The 20,972-nt window shown below is 40.6% G+C and overlaps 1 protein-coding gene across 2 annotated transcripts in view; it reads left to right on the top strand.

Annotated features, from left to right (window-relative positions):
• Positions 1 to 20,972, top strand: part of BORCS5 (BLOC-1 related complex subunit 5) — an 87,627-nt gene that overhangs the window by 56,289 nt on the left and 10,366 nt on the right. For both annotated transcript variants that reach the window (XM_014791333.2, XM_004435380.3), the window contains exon 3: positions 3,238 to 3,395. In XM_014791333.2, the coding sequence (XP_014646819.1) occupies positions 3,238 to 3,395 (158 nt within the window). The remainder of the gene's footprint in view (positions 1 to 3,237; positions 3,396 to 20,972) is intronic.

The raw sequence follows: 20,972 nt of genomic DNA, 5'->3' as shown, positions 1-20,972 counted from the left end.
AAAAATCTTATCCATAAAGAACATTTATATAACTATACAAAGAATAATTTCAAGGTGACATATGGTTCATTCTCTATTACCTAAGGGTTTAGGTTATTATTAGAGTTGGTAAGTAAGAATTACAACAGAAGTGTAAACCAGGGCCGGCCCTGTGGCTTGGTGGTTAAGTGCGCGCGCTGCGATGCTGGTGGCCCGGGTTCGGGTCCCGGGTGCGCATCGAGGCACCGCTTCTCCGTTCATCCTGAGGCCGAGTCCCGCATACAGCAACTAGAAGGATGTGCAGCTACGACATACAACTATCCACTGGGGCTTTGGGGGGAAAAAATAAAAATAAATAAAATCTTTAAAAAAAAAAAAAAAAAAAAAAAGAAGTGTAAACCAGAGGCCCCCAGAGGCCAGGCAGGTAGTGTGGATAAGTGAAGCTGGCTGGCCATGAGACAGTAGGAAGTGGTGGGGAGAGTAGACACCGCACTGAAAGCATCTCAATTTTTTAAAAACTTTATTTACGTTCAGAATAAAAACAGTTCTGAGGGCTGGCAGTTTGTGGTCTCCTAAAAATGACAAAATTGACCATCTCTAAATTTACCCAGCTTTCTGTTCTCCCTCCTCCTTTTATCAGAAGATGCCGGATTGGTTCTGTCGTCAAAACGAGGAGATGAGTTCTTGACACTGGAGTGATGGAAAAACTTTGTATCCATTGCCTCTAGGATTGGCCTGTGTTGCCATAGCTTTGTAGCTTTAGCTGTAGAAAAATTGGCCTGTCTTCTTTTTTTCTGTCTTGCTCATTGTATGATCTGGAGCAAATTTGTGGTAGGTTTTCAGAGATTCCTGTGAGTCAAAAAAAGCACATTCTGATAAAAGACCCATCTAGCTGGGTTTTGTTTTTAGATGATTAATTAGGGGGAGGGTATAATTGTTATTTATAAAGGTGATTTAAAGTATAATTTCTTTGACTTTGAAGTTGGCTGGGCAACTTCATTTGAAGACCTTTGTGTGCCTTCTAGATTTGGCAGCTTCCTTGAAATCCTCCCACCCCTTGTTGTTTTAAGAGGTAGAGTAAGGGTTTTGTTTCGTGAGCTACGGTTGAGTTCTAAGCCCTCTGCTTCAGCCTTCTGGAAGTTAGGCTGGCCCCATGGCTTTTCTCCTCCCCATTCTTCAGTATAACTCCCATAGTCTTCTCAAGCACTGGAAATCTTCCTCATTCGCTTTGTAAGAGCAGATCAGACTGAGACCAGGCCTCACTCTTAAGCATCTGTGGAGAATACAGAGTAGGGACCCTGAGAAGCCTTTTTTCCTCCTAAGTCTTCCTCAGCTCACTCTTTCCTTGGAATTCCTGCAATAGAACTACATCCTCTTAACCTCATTTGACAGGCTTTTACGTCCCAGGTGCTTTATGCTAGAGACAGGAGATAAAAAGATAAGTAAAACATGGTCCCTGCCCTCTACCATCTCATGGTTTGTAATGAGGCTTTTAATCGCCTTGGAGAAGATATTATTTTAAGATGTGTTCAGCCAGATAAACCTTGGTGAGAATGAAAGACATGGAACTTGTTTTGACTTATAAAACTGGGGATACTTGGGGTGAGGGAAGAGGGGAGAACTGCTCAAGAAGACATTACTAACAGATGGGAAGGATGTTAGCCACTTTTTTGTTAAAATGAGTTTATTTATTTAAAAAATTTTAAAAGGGAAATACGTTCATATGGTTTAAAAAGTGTTAAAAAGATACTATGAAAGTCTCCCTCCCTACCCTTGTTCCCTAATTCTTGTCATTTCAGAGTTTGTTTATGGAAGTATATGCCCATAGGAATACATCTTTTTATTTGCTTGTACCCCCCCCCCATTTTTACCCAGTGCTAGCACACTGTACACACTATCCTATATACCTTTCTTTTATTACTTAATATCTTATGGAGATTTTTCTATGTGAATATATACAGAGCTTCCTCATTCTTTTCTGTGGTCATATAATACTATTTATGGATGTACCTTGATTTAATTAACAAGCTCCCTACTGATGGACACTGAGGTGTTTGCTCATCTTTTACTATTACAGTCATTGCTGCAATGAATAATCATATGTATATATTATACTTCATTTAACGTGTGCTAATGGATGTGTAAATTTCTAGTAGTGAAATTGCTGTGTCAAATTTTGATATCCAAGCCAAATTACCCTCTATGGAGATATTATCGACTTACACATTGATCAGCAGTGCCTGTTTCCTCATAGTTCTACCTGTGTTCCACCTGTGTAATTTTTATCATACTTTTGGATTTTTACTGATTTGATAGGTGAAAAATGGCTTGCAGTGACGTTTTAATTTCTATTTTTCTTATGATGAATGAGCTTGTGCATTTCTTCTTATAGTTGAGGCATTGGTATTTCCATTTCTATGAAATACCTTTTCATATCCTTTGTCCATCTTTCTTTTGCTGATTTTTTACTTGCCAATTTTTAGGAGCTCTTTATATAATAGGAAGCTTACCCTTTGTGATATAAGTTGCAAATATTTTTCCCAGGGTTTTTGTTTGTTTGTTTTAACTTATGGTGTTTTTTGCCGTGAGGAATCTTGATTTTTATATTGTTGAATTTATCAATGTTTCCTTTATGGCCTTTGCATTATCCTGGCCCACTAATGATGGCACAAAATCATTCCCTCCTCTTCCCACGATGTAAAGAATAGCTGACATTGTGTTCCCTTTTTAAATTTTTTCATTTCTGCATCTTCTCCTAACAGTTTCCTTATACATTTTATTTTTCTCAGTTTCTTAGACAACCATTTTAATTATTAAAAGGTATTAAGTAAATACATCTTCCAAAGTTTTCAGTCAAGAAGGGATTTATATTCCTGATACCTTGAAGCAGTGTCATAAGGTCAGGAGCTCTGTATTGGAGAAGCCACTTAACTAGCTATGTGACTTTGGGAAAGTTACTTAACCTCTCTGTGTCTTGGGTTCCTCATCTGCAAAATGGGCTAATAATACCTTACTTTCCAGGGCAATTATGAGTATGAAAAATAATGCACATGCGGCACTTTGCTAAGTGCTTGGCACATTCTCGATGTTCCATAAATAATAGTTGCTATGATTATCATTAGCATATAATAAAGATGCAAGATTAAATTTGTCTCTTACCTTGTATTCATTAAACTTATTATTAAGCTACTTTATTCACAAGTTTATTAGTAGCAATTTCCATTTTATTTGATTTCATTCTTTTTTTCTGCTTTGAAGGGCTATTGAGTGGCCAGACGTCCCCGACAAATGCCAAATTGGAGAAATTGGATTCTCAGCAGGTGTTGCAGCTCTGCCTCCGATACCAGGATCACCTCCACCAGTGTGCAGAGGCCGTGGCTTTTGATCAGAATGCTTTGGTTAAACGAATCAAAGAGGTAATATATTGTGGGAAGATAACATTGCTGACTCATTATTGGGATTCCCTCTGATTCCTGAGTTCTTTTCTACCGGGCAGTAGAGCCAGTGATCCCAGCTTTATGGGAAGTAGTCATTTTCTGTCTAAGTCTTGACATTTGTCCACATGGCTTTGGGAGATTGTTTTTCCTAGCAGTAAAATGTGATGATGAAAAAGAGTGGTCCATGGAGCTAGACTAATCTGGAGGTTGAATCCTTGTTCACTGATTATTTGCTGAACAAGTTACTTTACTTCTCTTGGTTTCAGTTCCCTCATCTGAAAAATGGGGCAATAGTAGTATCTTACCCCAAGGGTCAAGTGAAGATTAAATTGCTTAGTAAGCGTTAGCTATTATTAGTATGTATAAAGTCCTGCCGTACTAATTTGCTCTAGCTAACATTATATCTTCAAATCGACTTGAGCTGTTTCCTGTATGTAATTTATATTTTGTTTTCCAATAGCTTATCAGTTCTTTGAGTGCAGGAGCCTTGACCTCTCCCTCAATTATATTTTTCACTGTGTTAGCACATGAAAAGCTCAGTGATTCTTGTTGGTTGGATGGAAACAATTAGGCCTACTTAACCCACAAGGTTTTGTGAGGAAAGAAGCAAGATAATTCATGTGAAAGTACTTAGTAAACTAAAGAGCATGGTACAAATGTTGAGTAATTGTTAATAACAGTAAGTAGGTTGTTCTTTTAAGCACTTAAATATATCGTTGACTGGGCCACTGCATGGCACAGCTCTGGGAGCACTAAGGTATAAGTAAAGACGTTTTTCAAAGTTTTCAATCAAGAAGGGATTTATGTTCCTGATACCTTGAAGTAGTGTCATACAAAGAAGAGGTCAAGAGCTCTGTCTTGGAGAAACCACTTATGTGAATGGCACCTTTTTGGAGGTGTTTAACAAAATAGTCCTGGTCATTGACTCAGGCAAGAGAAGAAGATGGACATGAGGAAACACAGGAAAAGGTTTGAGAATCACTACAAATTAATTATCAATTAATAATTAATAGACAGTACATCCTTGAGATTACAAAGTTGTCATCAGTTATATTGATTTAAATTTGCTAACACCTCCAATATTTTATTACTTATCTTTCACAAAATGTTGTATGCATATATGCTTCTCTCCTGAATTAAATACTTTTATTTGGAAGACTGTTAAATATGACCTTTCATATTGGTTGGCATTGATGTGGCCTTTCAAATATTATAAACTTATTTTACTACATTATGATCTACTGACCTTTAAATCCCAAACATGACTATGGATTAGAATCACTTGGGTTTTTTGTTTGTTGTTTTTTGTTTTTTTTTTTGTGAGAAAGATCAGCCCTGAGCTAACATCCATGCTAATCCTCCTCTTTTTGCTGAGGAAGACTGGCACTGAGCTAACATCTATTGCCAATCCTCCTCCTTTTTTTTTTCCCCCCCCAAAGCCCCAGTAGATAGTTGTATGTCATAATTGCACACCCTTCTAGTTGCTGTATGTGGGACACGGCCTCAGCATGGCCGGAGAAGCGGTGTGTCAGTGCGCGCCCGGGATCTGAACCCGGGCCGCCAGTAGCGGAGCACGTGCACTTAACCGCTAAGCCACGGGGCCGGCCCTGTTTGTTGTTGTTGTTGTTGTTTGTTTTTTTAAAATTTTGTTTATTTATTTATTTTTTTGCCCCAAAGCCACAGTAGATAGTTGTATGTCATAGCTGCACATCCTTCCAGTTGCTGCATGTGGGACGCGGCCTCAGCATGGCTGGAGAAGCGCTATGTCGGTGCATGCCCGGGATCCAAACCCAGGCCACCAGCAGCGGAGCGCGTGCACTCAACCGCCAAGCCATGGGCCAGCCCTGTTTGTTGTTTTAATACTGAGTTCTCCTCTCCCCCCAGTAGGTCTAGGAGGTAGTCTGTGAATCATTATTTTAATATACTTACCAAATGATACTGATGCCTTTCTCCATTACCTGGGATTTGGGAACCACTGGTCTAGAGCACTGTTTTCCAAAAGAAGTTTTACAAAACTAGTTCCATGTAAAGGTCAAACTCTTTGTGTATCTCATTGCCACCCTTGGAAACTCACAATGTGTGTTATCTTATTAAAAATTCTTAGTAATCTCCCAGTAAAGAAAACCAGCACTTTTCAAACTTACTTGATTTCAGAACGTTTATTTTAGGTAACATCTATTAACATCTTATAGAGGCAGTGTTTTTTAGAACATTCTTTGGGAAATGCTTTTGTAGACGTAAGACCTTATCATTTTTTACTATTGTGCTGGAAGTTAACTATGACATTAACTCTCAGAAACAGTATTTTAGAATAAATCAACTTTTTAATGCTTCTTATCTTCTTTTTGAAAGGTCCTCTAATTCATACCTGTCGTTTTGTAGTTTAGGAAAGTGTGGTACAGAAAACTTCAGTGACTAGCTCATTGTCAAAGAGCAGGGTAAAGTATTTTGTAGCTGATAGTACCAGACAGAGGTCCTCATAATACCACATTTTCAAGACTCCAGAGCAGTGTTGCTTGGCCCTAAAGGTGTGTTAGAATCACCTGGGATTTTTTTCCTCCACTATCTATGATGAAAAATTTTATACACACGCTAAAGTAGACAAATAATGGGAACCCTCGTGTACTCGTTGCCCAGCTGCACGGGCGTCAACTTTTGGACACACCTGTTTCATCCATACCCCTCTCAGCCCCTGCCACTGCCCCAACGGGGCTCTTTTGCAGTAAATCCCAGGCATATCATTTCATTCATAAATATTTAAGTATATATCTTTAAAAGTACAAGAGTCTTTTAAAAAACTTTTTAATTTGAATTACTTTTAGACTTAGAGAAGAGTCTCAAAAATAATTCAGAGAGTTTCTGTATACCGCTCACACACCTTCCTCTAAAGTGAGGATCTTCAGATCCTTGGTACAATGGTCAAAACCAGGAAATTAGCATTGGTACGATACTGTTCACTAAGCGGAGACCTATTTGAATTTCACCAGTTTTTCCACTAACAAAAGACTCCTTTTTTAAAACACAGCCATAATACCATTATCGTACCTAAAATATTTAACAATAATACCTTAGTTCATTCACTATAGCTGAGGTGCTTTTAAGAAAATACTGCTGTGTAGATCTCATTTGAAACCAATTAGACTGAAATCTTTGAAGGGTGGTGGGTGGGGAAGGGAGGAGCTGGGCGTTGGTATTTATGAAAGTACTCCAGATGATTCTAACACTTAACCAGGGTTGAGAACCAGTGTTGTGGAGCATTCATTTAAAATTAATCTGAATTTAAAATTCTATTTGAGGAAATTGGAGATTCACTTTGAGTAGACAGTAATGACCCAGGATTGTTTCAAAACAGAGACTAGTACTCACAGTACTGAGCAGTACCTCGGCAGTTCTCTTAGGGCAGAGGAGGTGAGCACTCTTAGGGTTTTTGTTGGTGACTTGTTATCTCTATTGGTGAGTGTTATTAGCAAACTCCTGAAACATACACATCCATCTGTGCTCACTTCGAACCTAAGGGTTGAAATTAGTCACTTCCAAATGAATAAAGCAGAGGATGTAGTTTTGATCAAGCACCAACTCTCTGATATTATTCCAGATGTTTCCTGGAAATTTGGCTGCAAGTGTGAGGAAGTAACATAATGCTATATGTGTTGAAAAGTAAGGGAGCTTAATAACCATGGAGCTGTGTGTTAGTGGAAGTGTAGAACTGGACCAGCCAGAGAGGCCCATAAAGTTATAGTGTTTGTGATCACTGAAGTTTGGATCAAAGGAAACGTGGCTCTAACTGTTTCTGATTTAGATAAAAGAAAATCAAGGAGTTAGCTAAGCTTTCCTGTTGCTAAATTTGGATGATGCTCTTGAATGGAAAGTTTCTGTTTTACAGTCGTTTGTGTATGAGAGAGGAGTAGAAGGTAGAAGCGCTCTTCCTTCACAATCAGCCAGTCTCGTAATATACTTTGACCACTAGTTTCCTTAATGGCTATAGGATGACCCCTCAGCCAACCAGCCAGCATTGCTGAGCAACTATTGCAGGCCTGCTTAGTGTGAGGTCCTTTAGGGGTTACAGAGAAATGTGATGTTGTCCCTGCTCACTGAGAGCTTAGTCTAGCTGAGAGAACAAAGATACACGGAACAGTAATATGAAAGATGAGGCACTGTTGATGGAGAGTGCTCAATTGTGATTTATAGCTGAAGTTCTGTAAGAGTTAAAGATCAGGATCTGCTGGAGCAGGTGAGGTTAGCTAGGTCTTAAAGGAAAACTAGGATTTGGGAAATGAATGGAGAGAGAGAGGAGAACATTGCTGGCTAAGGAAACAGCTTGACCGTTTTAGAAGAAAATTAACTTTGGGGCTTCAGGGGACAGTGAAGAAACTAAACTTATTCAAAGAAATCTTCTCTGCATTAAGAACCACAGAATGTTGGACTTGGAAGACCTTAGAGACCTTCTGGTCCAGTGCCCTCATTATTTAGATGCAGAAATTGAAGGTTTTTAGAGAAAGTAAGCAATTTATCCAGGGTCACAGAGTGAGATAGTGGCCAAAATTATGGAATTAAAAGTGGATGAAGATCAAAGGAGGTTTTGTGTTTTTTGTTTTGTTTTGTTTTTGCAGGTGGCGTACTTGACCATGTTTACAGGTTGAGGGGGAAAGAAACAGAAGAGAAGAGATCAAAGATGAAGGTCAGAAAGGGGATTCTTAAAGCAAGGTCCCTGAGGAGGCGAGAGAGAGTGGGATTTAGAGCCCTGGGGCATTTGTTTTGAGAGAACAGGGAGGAGATGGGCAAGTTTATAAAAAGAGGATACCTGGCAGAGATCAGTCACTCGAGAGGAGCTTGTGGGTTCTCTGAAGAAGAAGGGAGGTCATTTGTCAGGAGTGACTGTTGTGTAGTAGTCCAGTTGTGAGCACTGGGAATCCCTCATTGAGGGCTTGGCTGAAGGGGGAAAACTTCTACCTTGTATTTGTGGGCGATTTAGCATAGTGGTTCCGAGTGTGAACTCCAGAGCCTGGTTGCCTGGGTTTAAATCCTGGCACTGCCTCTGACTAGCACTGTGACCTTGGACAAGTTACCTAATCCTCTGAGCCTGAGTTTCCTCTTCTGTTAGGTGGTGATAAGAATAGTGTCCACCTCAGAAAGGTTTTAGTGAGAGTTAAATGAGTTACTCTATGTAAAGTAGCTAGGAGCACGTCTGCCCTATAGTAAACACTACAGTGTTAGCTCTTGTTATTGTTTTAAATATAAATAATTACGGGACCGGCCCTGTGGCTTAGCGGTTAAGTGCACGCACTCCGCTACTGGCGGCCCGGGTTCGGAACCCCGGGCGCGCACCGACGCACCGCTTCTCCGGCCATGCTGAGGCCGCGTCCCACATACAGCAACTAGAAGGATGTGCAGCTATGACGTACAACTATCTACTGGGGCTTTGGGGAAAAAAAAAAAGGAGGAGGATTGGCAATAGATGTTAGCTCAGAGCCAGTCTTCCTCAGCAAAAAGAGGAGGATTAGCTTGGATGTTAGCTCAGGGCTAATCTTACACACACACCCCCACACACACCCACACCCACACCCACACACACCCCCCTAACCTTATGTTAGCTCAGGGCTAATCTTACACACACACACACACACACACACACACACACCCCTAACCTTATGTTAGCTCAGGGCTAATCTTACACACACACACACACACACACACACACACACACACACACACACACACACACACACACACACACACACACACACACACACACACACACACACACACACACACACACACACACACACACACACACACACACACACACACACACACACACACACACACACACACACACACACACACACACACACACACACACACACACACACACACACACACACACACACACACACACACACACACACACACACCCCTAACCTTATTGCCATGAATTGGCCCATATGAAGTTTCTTGATACCTGTAGCAGCCTAAATGTTGACTCATTTTAACCTCTACTCTGAACAACCCAAGTGTGATAAGTAAATAGGGGCTAGATGGATCATTGTTAGCCCACCCTGTTTTCTTCAAACCTTGCGCGATTTCTTCCATGCCCTGGATCTAAGACTTGTAGAATTTTTGTAGTCAATTTAACTGTTTGTTCTGCCTTGTGAATAGCGAACTGGTGGCTGGGGAACATGGATCATGAGAAATGTGGAACTGAATGGCAGCAAATGATTAGTCCTTGGCTTCTAGGCTGTGGAGTCATCATATCTTATCATTTTCAGTGATTCTCTGTGATATCTCATCATTTCTAATTAAAGATTCAAGTTGACAAGCAAACTTTCAGTTTCAGGTCCCACCTGTCACTGAAATTTGGGTTAAGTGAAAGGAGAAAGGAACATGCGTCCTCCTCTAACGTGAGTGCTTTTCCCCAGGGGTGCGGGAGGTAGGGGAGGAAGGCAGGAGGCAAGGCCACAGCTCCAGGAGGACGGAGTTGAGACATTTGGAGCTGTTCTTGTCGCTGACCTGGATCGTGTTTCTGCTTTATTCTGGTTGCTGTCGATGGGTAAAGATGTTCATAGATTAGAATACCTTCTTAACTAAGACAAAGCCACCAGGTTTATTTTGTTACAGTTATTGTGTGCTTGCTTAAAGGCCTTGAGACTAAATTCATGATATGATTCTGGAAGTCTCTGTGTTTTTCATTCTTAGATGTGTTGATAAGCAGGTTATTTTAGCATAAACCAATGTGAAGCATTGAATGGAGGTTCAGATGAACAGGTAAGAGAGAATTGCAGTTCTTAGAATATGATTACATAGGATTATAAAGAGACCCTGCAGTTTCTCTAATTTAGTCCTGTCATTGCACAAATAAAGAAACCAAAGTCCTAGGAGTTTATTTGGGACTTGCCCAAGGTTTTTCTCCCAGTAATGACTAAGATGATAGAAGATGAGTCTTCCGGATCGCCAGTCCTCTTTGCCAGTTTACCATACTAGTTATGTTCTGCTTCTTTGGAATCTTCCATTTCATTTTTAGTTATTCCTTTTTCATGCAGTAGGCACTCAACTAGTGTTTGAAGGAGGCAGCTCCCATTCCTGGGCCTGCACACAGGGCTGGGCAGGGATTTCTTTCTGTCGACAGTACTGTAATGTTTGAGAACTAGCTGTAGTCGTTTTCCAAGTATTTGACCTGACTTCCTGTACCATGTTTCCTCCCATGGGGCTGGGGGAGAGATTGATCAAGGTTCAATGAGTTGCTTACAGTGTTGCACAAAGAATCAGTGTCTGATCTGGCATCAGCATTCATCCTGAGCTCCTTCAATTAAAAGCCTGGTTCAAGTGAACCATTGGCCAGGTAAGGCTGTTACTCTTCTGCCACCTTGAGCTGAATCTCCTTTAAATGACAGCCTTGTTGGATTCCTCTTGCTGCTTTTAAACATATCCTGGCATTGGTTGCTGCTTGCTTGACCTCATTCTAAAATGGGTTGGGCTTGTTTGTTTAAAACTACAAATTTTGACAAAAGCATTGAGATGTTGGACTTCTTTTTGCTGACAGACTGAAGGCAAGGCATTTCGAGAAACTTTTGTGTTCCCTTTCTATCTTACAAGTTACGCTGGTATAAATTTCAGATTGAGAACTTCCAGTATAATTATAGTTTTCCCCCTTGTCCTTTGGGCAGCCTTTCCTTTCGGTAAGAAATACAGCTGGTCCCTTGGGTGACAGGAAATACAGATGGGGGATTGGGCTCATTCTGGTTTGTCTGGCCGTAAGGTATGCCGTGTGGTACTTCCTTGGGCCTAGCCCCACGCTTCCCTTACATCAGCACTGTCCTGCCAAAAGGCAGAAATCCTGGAAGAGGGCCCAGTCTAGTTTATTACTTGCCTGTTGGAAATGTAGGCTTGTGTTTTTTTGGCGATGCATGAGCAAAGCCCAGTTATTTGACTGTTCCGAGATTTAACTTCATGCAGATTCTGGGTACTGACATATGACCAAGTATGAAAAGCAGCCCCATCTCCCCACAGTTTGCCTGCCCCAGACATGGCCCTAGACATCTGGCTCTGCCAGCTTTCCTAGTACCGGCCGCATGTGCCAGGCACTACAGCCCCTGTCCCTCTCCCTCCTGCAGCTCATTTCCAGTCTGCCAGGTTGGGCAATGCTAGAGGCCCCATGTAGCTACCCCTCTTGTGAGGAGTGTCAGAGTAACTGCAATCTATAAGCCAGCAGGTAAGCGGTATTCAGGGCACATGGGTTATAGAACTGGAAGTAGGCTGGGAAAAGATATTCCCTGTCCTATATCTCTTTCAGTGAAGAAAGACAAAGAATTTTAGCAAATTTGAGTGTTGCTGCAATGCCGAGAGCAATGCCTGGCACATAGTAACATTTAATAAATATTTGTTAAATAAACAACTTAATTATTTCAGTATCTTCATCATAGTGACTGATAAGCTTTCTTATTCTATTAGAGAAAATAAAAGGTTATAAGGGTTGTATTAGGTAGGGTAGGCTAGACTGCTACTATAAATAGACTCAAAAATGTGTAATGGTTCAAATGCAACAGAAGTTTATTTCTTGCTCGTGTTTCTGGTTAGCAGATGACTCTCCTCCGTTGAGTTCAGGGATTCGGGCTCCTCCCATCTTGTGGCTCTGTCATAGCCAAAGACCCACATTGCTGATGGCATGCAGTTGGCGGAAAGGGGAAAAAGAGTGGAATAGCACAGATGGGAGGTTCTTAGGGGCCAAACCTGTTGGTGTTGCACATCACTTTGGCTAGAATTCAATCACAGGGCCACAGCTAACTCCAAAGGAGGCGTAAGTGTGCCCAAGGTTATACTAAATTTTGAGCTACATTTTGAGCATCTGTGTCATCTTTGAACTTATATTTCAAAAATGCATCTGTAGCCCAACTTTGAGATTCAGAAAAGCTGGTGCAAGGTTCCATGGTAAATTTCACTTGGTTTAAATCTTCCTGTCAATGAAAACCAAGCGATATAAAGAACACTCTTAAGTTTTTAATGTTAAGTGAAAAAACTAGGACACAGCATTATATAGTCAATATTGGCAATTTCAACTATGTTAAATGTCCTTAAAAATTAGAAGGAAACATGACAGTTAGTTGTGGTTGCCCTTTAGTGACGGGATGATCAGTGGTATTTGTTTTAGCCTGCTTCGTTCTGTTTTTCTATATTTTACAAATCTCTGTCTTGAACATAGCCCTGGTGGTCTAATGGTTAGGATTCTAGTGGCTGTCACAGCTGGGTTCATTTCTGGTCAGGGAACCACATTACCCATCTGTCAGTTGTCATATGGTGGTGGCTGCATGTTGCTGTGATGCTGAAAGCTATGCCACCCGTATTTCAAGTACCAGCAGGCTCACCCATGGTGGACAGGTTTCCGTGGAGCTTCCAGACTAAGACAGACTAGGAAGAAGGGCCTGGCCACCCACTTCCAAAAAAACCCCAAAAAAACTGGCCACGAAAACCCTATGAATAGCAGTGGAGCATTGTCTGATGTAGCACCAGAAGGTGAGAGGATGGCGCAGAAAGACCAGGCAGGATTCGCTCTGCTGTCCGCAGGGTCACTAGGAGTCAGAATCAACTCAATGGCAGTATAAACAAACCTTGAACATGTATTTTTTTCCAATTTGCAATACTTCTATTCTTTTTTTCTCATAATATATGAGCCTTATTAGGGTTCTGTCTCCATGGCTACAGGTTTTTGACTCACTGACATAAGAATATGCCTTTCAGAACTTTGTATGCATGCTTTACATGTCTACCTCATTTATGAACTCATTCAGCTCTGTGCCAGGCTCTGTTCTAGGTGTTGAGGATATCTCACTGAATAAAACAGACAGAATCCCTTCCTCATGCACCTTCCATTCCATTGGGGAAACAGACAATAAACGAGGTAAAAAAGTAAAATATAGGGGCCAGCCTCATGGCATAATGGTTAAGTTCAGTGCATTCTGCTTTGGCGTCCCAGGTTTGCAGGTTTGGATCTTGGGTATGGACCTTTACCGCTCGTCAGCCACACTGCGGCAGCGACCTATGTGTAAAGTAGAGGAAGATTGGCACAGGTATTAGCTCAGGGCTAATCTTCCTCAACAACAACAAAAAGTAAAATATATAGCATGTAAGATAAGTACTAGGAATAAAAAGCAAGAAAATAGATTTGAAATGTCAGTGGGGTGGAAATTTTAGATAGGGTAGGCCAGGAAGGCCTTACTGGAAAGGAACTTTTAATATAAAGACCCCGTGGCTAGTACAGAGTGAGCCAGGAGACTCTTCTTTAAAACTCTGTCTATACTGAAAATTTATCAAATTTTTTGACCAGTGACAATCACAGTACCCAAGATTCTGTTCATTATTAACAATCCAGTCATTGTCATATTTACCTGGTTGTTCTGAACTGGAGACTTATTAGCTATCTCTGTCATCAGTTGGAGGACACTTCCAGATCCATACTGCTTTTAAAGACATCTCTAATTCTTTCAGGTCTCAAAGATTTCTCTAGGATGTGTCCCTAGAGGTTGAGGCAGTTAACTTTTTTCTGCCCATGTTGACAGAATATACTTTAATATTGTAAGATCTTAGATGCCATCCTGGCATCACTCCACAGTTCTCATTCTACACATGAGTAGAGAGAGCTTATCACTGTCTGAGGTCATATCAGACCATTACTAGAAATTGCTCACACAGAAAGTTAAGGTGACAGCCAACCTGCAGCCCAGAGCAAGTGGAATAATGAATGTACTCTGCAGGACTACAAGGAGCTGTGTAAAGGAAAGGATTATTTTAGGCAGTGAAAATGTAGCAAGACCAACAAGGAGGTGATTGCAAGGTGTTATTCTGTAGAAGTATGAACATTAGTGGCACAATTGCAGCATAGTTTCAGTAATGATTTCTTCCTATATCGTAAGGTACCTCAGCCATTCTCTATCACCTTCCTGAGACCTAGATTCTCTGTAAGCAGTTATTTGCCTGCCTTTCCATCTTGAAATAGTCATAGTTGTATTCTCCAAAATCCACTAAATTCAGACTGCTCTCTGGTCTCCACTCCTGCCCCATGCCTTCTGCTGTGCTCTCTCTCTAGAATCTGCTCCCCATCTCTGCCTAATGAATCCTGTACTCCCATCAGTATATGTCAGCAGCCTGTACATAAAGCATTCCTGGTTTCCCTTGGTCAGAGAGGATCTCCTGCCTCATTTCTGTCCTGGTGCCTAGGAAATGTTTGCTGGATGCATTTGTGTAGTGAAGTTGAGTTGTCAGCTCAGCTCTCTGCATGGGGAATGATATGGGCCCGTCCACTCTGGATCAGGCTCTCGCATGTCAGGAGAGGTCATCCAGCATAGTGTTTAGGAACACAGACTCGGACTTCAACTGAGATATACCAAATTATTCTATTAGTATCACCATCATCATCATTATCATCATCACATGTTGAATATCTACCCATTCTTTCCTCAGGCATATGGTAGAGGATTTTAGCTGTAAAATATTTATTTACCTCCACAAAATCTCCAAAGTCTGTTTGCTCTGAGTCAGAAAAGGGATTGTGTTCATGGATAGTTTGGGTACATAAATGAGGGAATTATAGAGCACATAAATAATCCAGTTTTACATTGTTTAGTCACCTTAGCTCAGGTTTTAAAATATTGAATGTGTCACTTAGGTCATACAAAGTTACTTTATTGCCCTTTAATCCTGGTTGTTGGGAAGGAGAGTCCCGGTTGCTGATGGGGCTCCCCGATTTTCTCCACCGTCCAGTTACTCCCTCTACCAACATGTTTTCTCCAGCTCCTCTCCTAAGGTAGTAGGAAGAGTAGTAATAATAATACAGCTGTCATTTTTTACATGTTCTCCTTGTGCCAGGTCTGCAACAGGCATTTTACATATGTTATCATCTGCATCCGACAGATAAAGAAACTGAGGTTTAGAGCCCCGAAAGGTAAACCATTCAGGGTTACACAGTTCTTAAATGGTGGAGCTAGGACTCAAACCCCCATGAAAAACCCACATTTGAGACTCCACAGCCCATGCTGTTTCTACTGTTCTTTTTCATTTCTCTTCAATTCTGGATCCAAAAGCTTTTTACTTCCCAGCTCCTCTCCTTATTTGTGCGTAACGCTCAGATGCTTTCCCTGACCAGTGTTCTCTCACAATCTTCTCCTCATGGTTTCACAGTATCCTTTTATATTTCAAAAGCAATCCTTATAGGATGCAGCCACACTTAAAAAAAATAACCCTGAAGACCCCACGTTTACATCTTTAAACTGGCAGCTCTGCCTACTTTGAGGCTAACTTTTCCACACTCCCAGTTGATCAGTTTTTGAGAAAGGACCTTTTAGCAGCATCTCAGAGGACTGTGGCTGGAATGAAGGTGAAGCCAGAGTGGGCTCGTGCAGAGGGGCTCCGTGCTCCCCACCCCGCTCTGGAAGGACTGCAGAGCAGAGGGTCTTTAGTTAGTCAGACAAAAAGCAGAACAGGAGTTGTCGAGGAGGCAGAAGTTCTTCTAAGGTGTCTGTCTGCCCTGAACTAAGATCTTTCATGGAGTCCAGGTAAAGCTCTCCCAAGGGAGAGGGGGGAGTGCAATTTCTGCCTTCAAGCTTTTATTTTTACCCTAATCTTTTTCTTTTCCTGATTTGCTGCCTTTCAGTGTCACTCACTAGCCCTTTCTTGGGGAGGGGGAGGGGGAGGGTAATCTGCCTGCCTTTAACATGTTTAGCTTTGGGAACTGCTTAAAGCTTTTGAGATTTCTCTCCTAAACATAAGGCCGAGGGGAAGAAGGCATAAGGGGAATTGGGCAAGTGATAAAATAATTATTGGAACAAAAGGATGCAATTCAAATTCCTGAGGTCCTAGTATCTCTTAATTCTCTTGAAGACCTGAATAAAATTTGTTCCTTTACGAAGACATTGCGTTTAGATACATTGTTTGAACAAGGAAACAGGGTCACTTCAAAATGTCCACTATGTGGTAATCGATGCCATGCAGCTTGTGGTGTAATTAATGAAAACATTGGCGACAGTCTGCCCATTGTTTGTGCATTGCGCAACAGGAAATGGCAGACTAATAAGGAGCTGGAGAAGGCTTACGTAATTCCAGAAGGAAGCAGAAACTGCGCCCAGTTTTGACTGATATCCTCCTAATTGCAGACCTAGGCCCACCTGAGCAAGTTCCTATTCTTAATAGACATGGAGATTTTGTTTGATTTGACTTTGTCGTTTGATTTTGACATCAATTAACAAGAGTTTTTCTTATGACCAGAAATGGTGTCTTGAAAAGCTTTGTTTTAGATCACTGTTCTCACACAGTTTTAATTTGTTTGACAAGGGAGAACAATGGAAAAGGAAACATCAGTGACTGACTTTTGTCGCTTAGGACAGTTGACAGTGAACGTGGTGTGGTGGCCCTTGGACTCAAGAGATCTGGAGTCCGGTCCTGGCTCTGTGGACTTAGGCAAATTGCTTAACCACTCTGGAGTAATTTTTATCTGTAAAGTGAGGTGAGTGGGATTGAATGGTCTCTCAGGACCCTTGCAGCTCTAAAATTCTATGTTCTAAGCCCCCTTGGTGAAGTCAAGGATTGTGAAATGCTTGTACAAGTGAAATGTCAGAGTACAAAGTGTACAGACTGACTTTGCTAGTGAAAATGCCATTCAAGTTTATCTGCTGACAAATAGTTTATTCCCTTTGGTCTCCATTCTTAGTTTTTGTTTTGTAAATGTCCATGTTATGTCTGGTAATTTGTTATTTCTATTATTAGAAAAATAAATATTGGTGGTTAAATTAGAAACAAAAGTGTTCTTTCACTCCACCTGAAAACTGTAAAAATGACCATTTAAATTCATCTGCTGAGGGTTTCAAAAAGGTATTGAGCATGTTGCTCAACATAGTATATTTTAATTGAAATGAATTGACATGTGAATTAATTAACTCTGTAGAAAAGAAAGGCGGAGATAAGGCGAGAAAGCACAAGTTTGAATTCTGGCTTCCCTGCTAGTACTAACTGTGTGACCCTGGGCCTGTTTTGTGATCTCTGAATCCCCAATTCCACAACTCTAGTAGGAGAATTATATTTTTCCTATAGGATTGTTGTGAGGAATAAAGATAACACATATATAGTACATGGTACAATGCCTGACATTCAACAGATACTCATTGGATAGTAGTTGTAACTATTATGCATTGTTTTATTAAATTAATTAAAATGATTGGGGAATAGCTGAATATTACATACTGTGTTCTACCTACTTAGTCATCCTAATATGATGTACATAGATTACTCAAAGAAATAGTCCCACAAGTATAGATTTCAGTTTTTGTTTTTGGTAGACCATCCACGTAGACTGAGATTTGCCAGAGATTCTTGTCTGATTTACAGATCAGAGGTATGATATGAGAATAAATGACAAGAGTTTACTCTTATAAGCTGTCATTGCAAACTATTGTCTTCAGAAACAGGGCCACTTCAAAATGTCCAGTATGTGGTCATTGGTGCCATTTAGCCTGCGGTATAATTAATGAAACCATCTGCTCATTGTTTGTCCATTGTGCAAGAGAGAGGCACCCTAGAGCAGATTCCCACAGAGAACTCTGCGGAAATGGTGATCTGGAGGAAGGTTAAAAGCCAGAAACACACAGGTGACCTTGAAAAGTTTTTGTTGCAGCCTGGCATACCCTGATCTTTATAATCTGCCTTAATCCCTACTAGAGGACAAATGGAAGATATGGTGGGGATAGAAGGTGGAGGGTGGGCTAGAACGTGCCAAACTTTGATTGGTGGCAAGGGGCGTTCCGCTCTCTGAGTAGAGACAGCTAATTAAAAGTCAAAGACAAAATCAGGAGGTAGCTGATGTATGAAAGCTAGAGCAACTAAGACCAAGCACCAGGTTCTTAGAGTGGAAGAAAGATCTTAAGAACAATGTACCCCAGTCGAAAGCGAGATTAAGAATGTGGCCATCATTGAGTTAGTTTAAGAACAAGCAAGGAAGGTTCCAGGAGATTGCTGACAACTCTACTTCGAGACATCTCACCTTTTCATAGTGTACAGTTCAGTGGTTTTTAGTATATTCACAAAGCTGTGCATCTAACACCACTATCTAATCCAGAACATTTTCATCACCCCCAAAAGAAACCCCATATAAATTAGCAGTCACTCCCCATCCCCTGTTCTCCTATCCCCTGGCAACAGCTAATCTACTTTCTGTCTCTATTGACTGCCTATTTTGGGCATTTCATATAAATAGAATCATACAATATGTCCCCTTTTGTCTGGGACTTATTTACTTAGCATAATGTTTTCAAGGCTCATTCACGTTGTAGCTTTTATCAGTATCACATTCTTTTTTCTGGCTGAATAATACTCTCTTGTATGGGTATACCACATTTTGTTTATCCTTTCATGAGTTGATGGATGTGTGGGTTGTTTCCACTTTGGGGCTGCTATGAATAGTATTGCTGTGAACATTTGTGTACAAGTTTTTGTGTGAACGTATGTTTCAGTTCTCTTGGGTATATGCCTAGGAGTGAAATTGCTGGGTCATATGGTAACTCTGTGTTTAACTTTTGGAGAAACAGCCAAACTGTTTTTCAAAGCACTGCCCTATTTTACATTCCCACTAGAAGTGCACAAAGGTTCCCATTTCTCCACATTCTCAGACACTCGTTATTGTCTTTTTATTTTAGCCATCCCTAGTGAGTGTAAAGTAGTATCTTTTTGTAGTTTTGATTTTCATTTCCCTGATGACTTAGTGATGTTGAATATCTTTTTATGTCTTTATTGGCTGTTTGTATATCTTCTTTGGAGGAACAGCAACACAGATTTTGCCCTTGGGACAGTACTAATTTATAGAGCTATGCTAGCTGTTCTCTCATCAGGGAAATTGGTAGTTCTGAGATCCAGAATGCGTGAAAGGGTGAAGCTTTATGTAAAACACTGAGGCAGTTTCCTTTGAATGTGGTCATATAATTTGAGAATTTCTTAGTTTTATTTTAGTGCCATGAAAAACAAATGTCGCAGCATATTTGGCCATTCAGTGGAATTTGTTATAATAATATAACATGCTCTGTTTTGTTTTCACATCACTCTTGTATATATCTTCTTCTTTATAATCTTCATAATACCACTGTGAGATACGATGGATGGATGGATAGGTAATAATAATATTATTATTACCACTTTTAAAAAGTAGAAGCCGAGATTCAGTTTGTGATTTATCGAGGTCGCACGACTAGTAGGATTTAAATTCAAGCCTCTGACTTCTGTCTTTTTATGGTAATAAATTATGAGCCATATCAAGGCTTTGCAGGGTGAGCCTACATTGCTAAAAATCAGTAATGTGCCCATCTCCAAACAGACATTTGAGGCATAGCCAAGTGCCCACAGATTGTTACTGACCTCAGAAGTCATTAGTTGTATAGCTCTAAAACAGGATGAGTTGTCATTTTTCCTTTTAGCTCCTTTAGCTGGAAAAACCTTACAATACAAGAGCAGAATTGTAGGGCCATCCCCAGTGGCCTCGTGGTTAAGTTCGGCGCGCTCCACTTCGGTGGCCCAGGTTCGGTTCCTGGGCGCCGACCTATATACCACGTGTCTGTCAGTGGCCATGCTGTGGTGGTTGCTTGCATAGAAAAAGAAGAATATTGGCAGCAGATGTTAGCTCAGGGAGAATCTTCCTCAGCAAAAAAAAAAAAAAAAAAAAGCAGAATTGCATATCACTGTGTATTCGTTAGATTTTAGGGCATAGAAGGATGTCCATGGAAAGGAAGAACAAAGCTGGGGCTGGATTTGGAATGTGAGAAGAGAGGCAGACAGCCCTTGGTTAGCTGGCCTCGGCCCATCATGGCTTCCATCTCCTCACCCCTTTATTCCTAAAGTGACCTCCTTGGGAGACGGGGTTAAATGTAGAATGAGAGCTATTGCGACCACATAAAAATTGACCTTGAGGCTTAACTGAGAGACATCACATTTAAAAGCTGAACATTATTACTTTTAAAGGGTAGAAAAGATGAGTGACTTTTTAAAATATAGTCTCAATTAAGTCCTTAAGCAGTCTTTTTTGTTTTTAACATTTTTTTTAAACTTAAGTACCTTAGGGAGAAGAAAAGCAACAGTCTATCGATTGTATAGACTTGAATTTTGTTAACTGCGGAACACAATTTACCTACTCATTTTTCTTTTGACCTATGAAAAGGTTATTAAACTTGCTTGTGACTGCCTTGTACATATCTACAATGTAAGGTTTTAGAATTTAGAAGATGTATAATATCTTTATGAAGCTCTTATGGTTGTATCACACATCTTTTCTAACGTAAAACTATAGGCCCTTGTAGTATCTATCAGTACTTTGAAAAAATTACCTTTATCTTGAAAAGGAAATTACATCAAGCGTTTAGACATATTCCATAGAATGGCCCTCCTGTCCTAAACCAGCATCAAAGCTTACTTTATCAGGAAATTTAATTAAATTAAATTAATTAATTTATTTATTGTGAGGAAGATCAGCCCTGAGCTAACATCCATGCTAATCCTCCTCTTTTTGCTGGGGAAGACCGGCTCTGAGCTAACATCTAT

This window comes from Ceratotherium simum, chromosome 17 (assembly GCF_057802395.1).
Source record: "Ceratotherium simum simum isolate JZ-2026a chromosome 17, ASM5780239v1, whole genome shotgun sequence".
In the NCBI taxonomy this organism is placed as follows: Eukaryota; Metazoa; Chordata; class Mammalia; order Perissodactyla; family Rhinocerotidae; genus Ceratotherium; species Ceratotherium simum.
The sequence above is the reverse complement of the archived record's forward strand: the minus strand, read 5'-3'. Positions and strand labels throughout refer to the sequence as shown.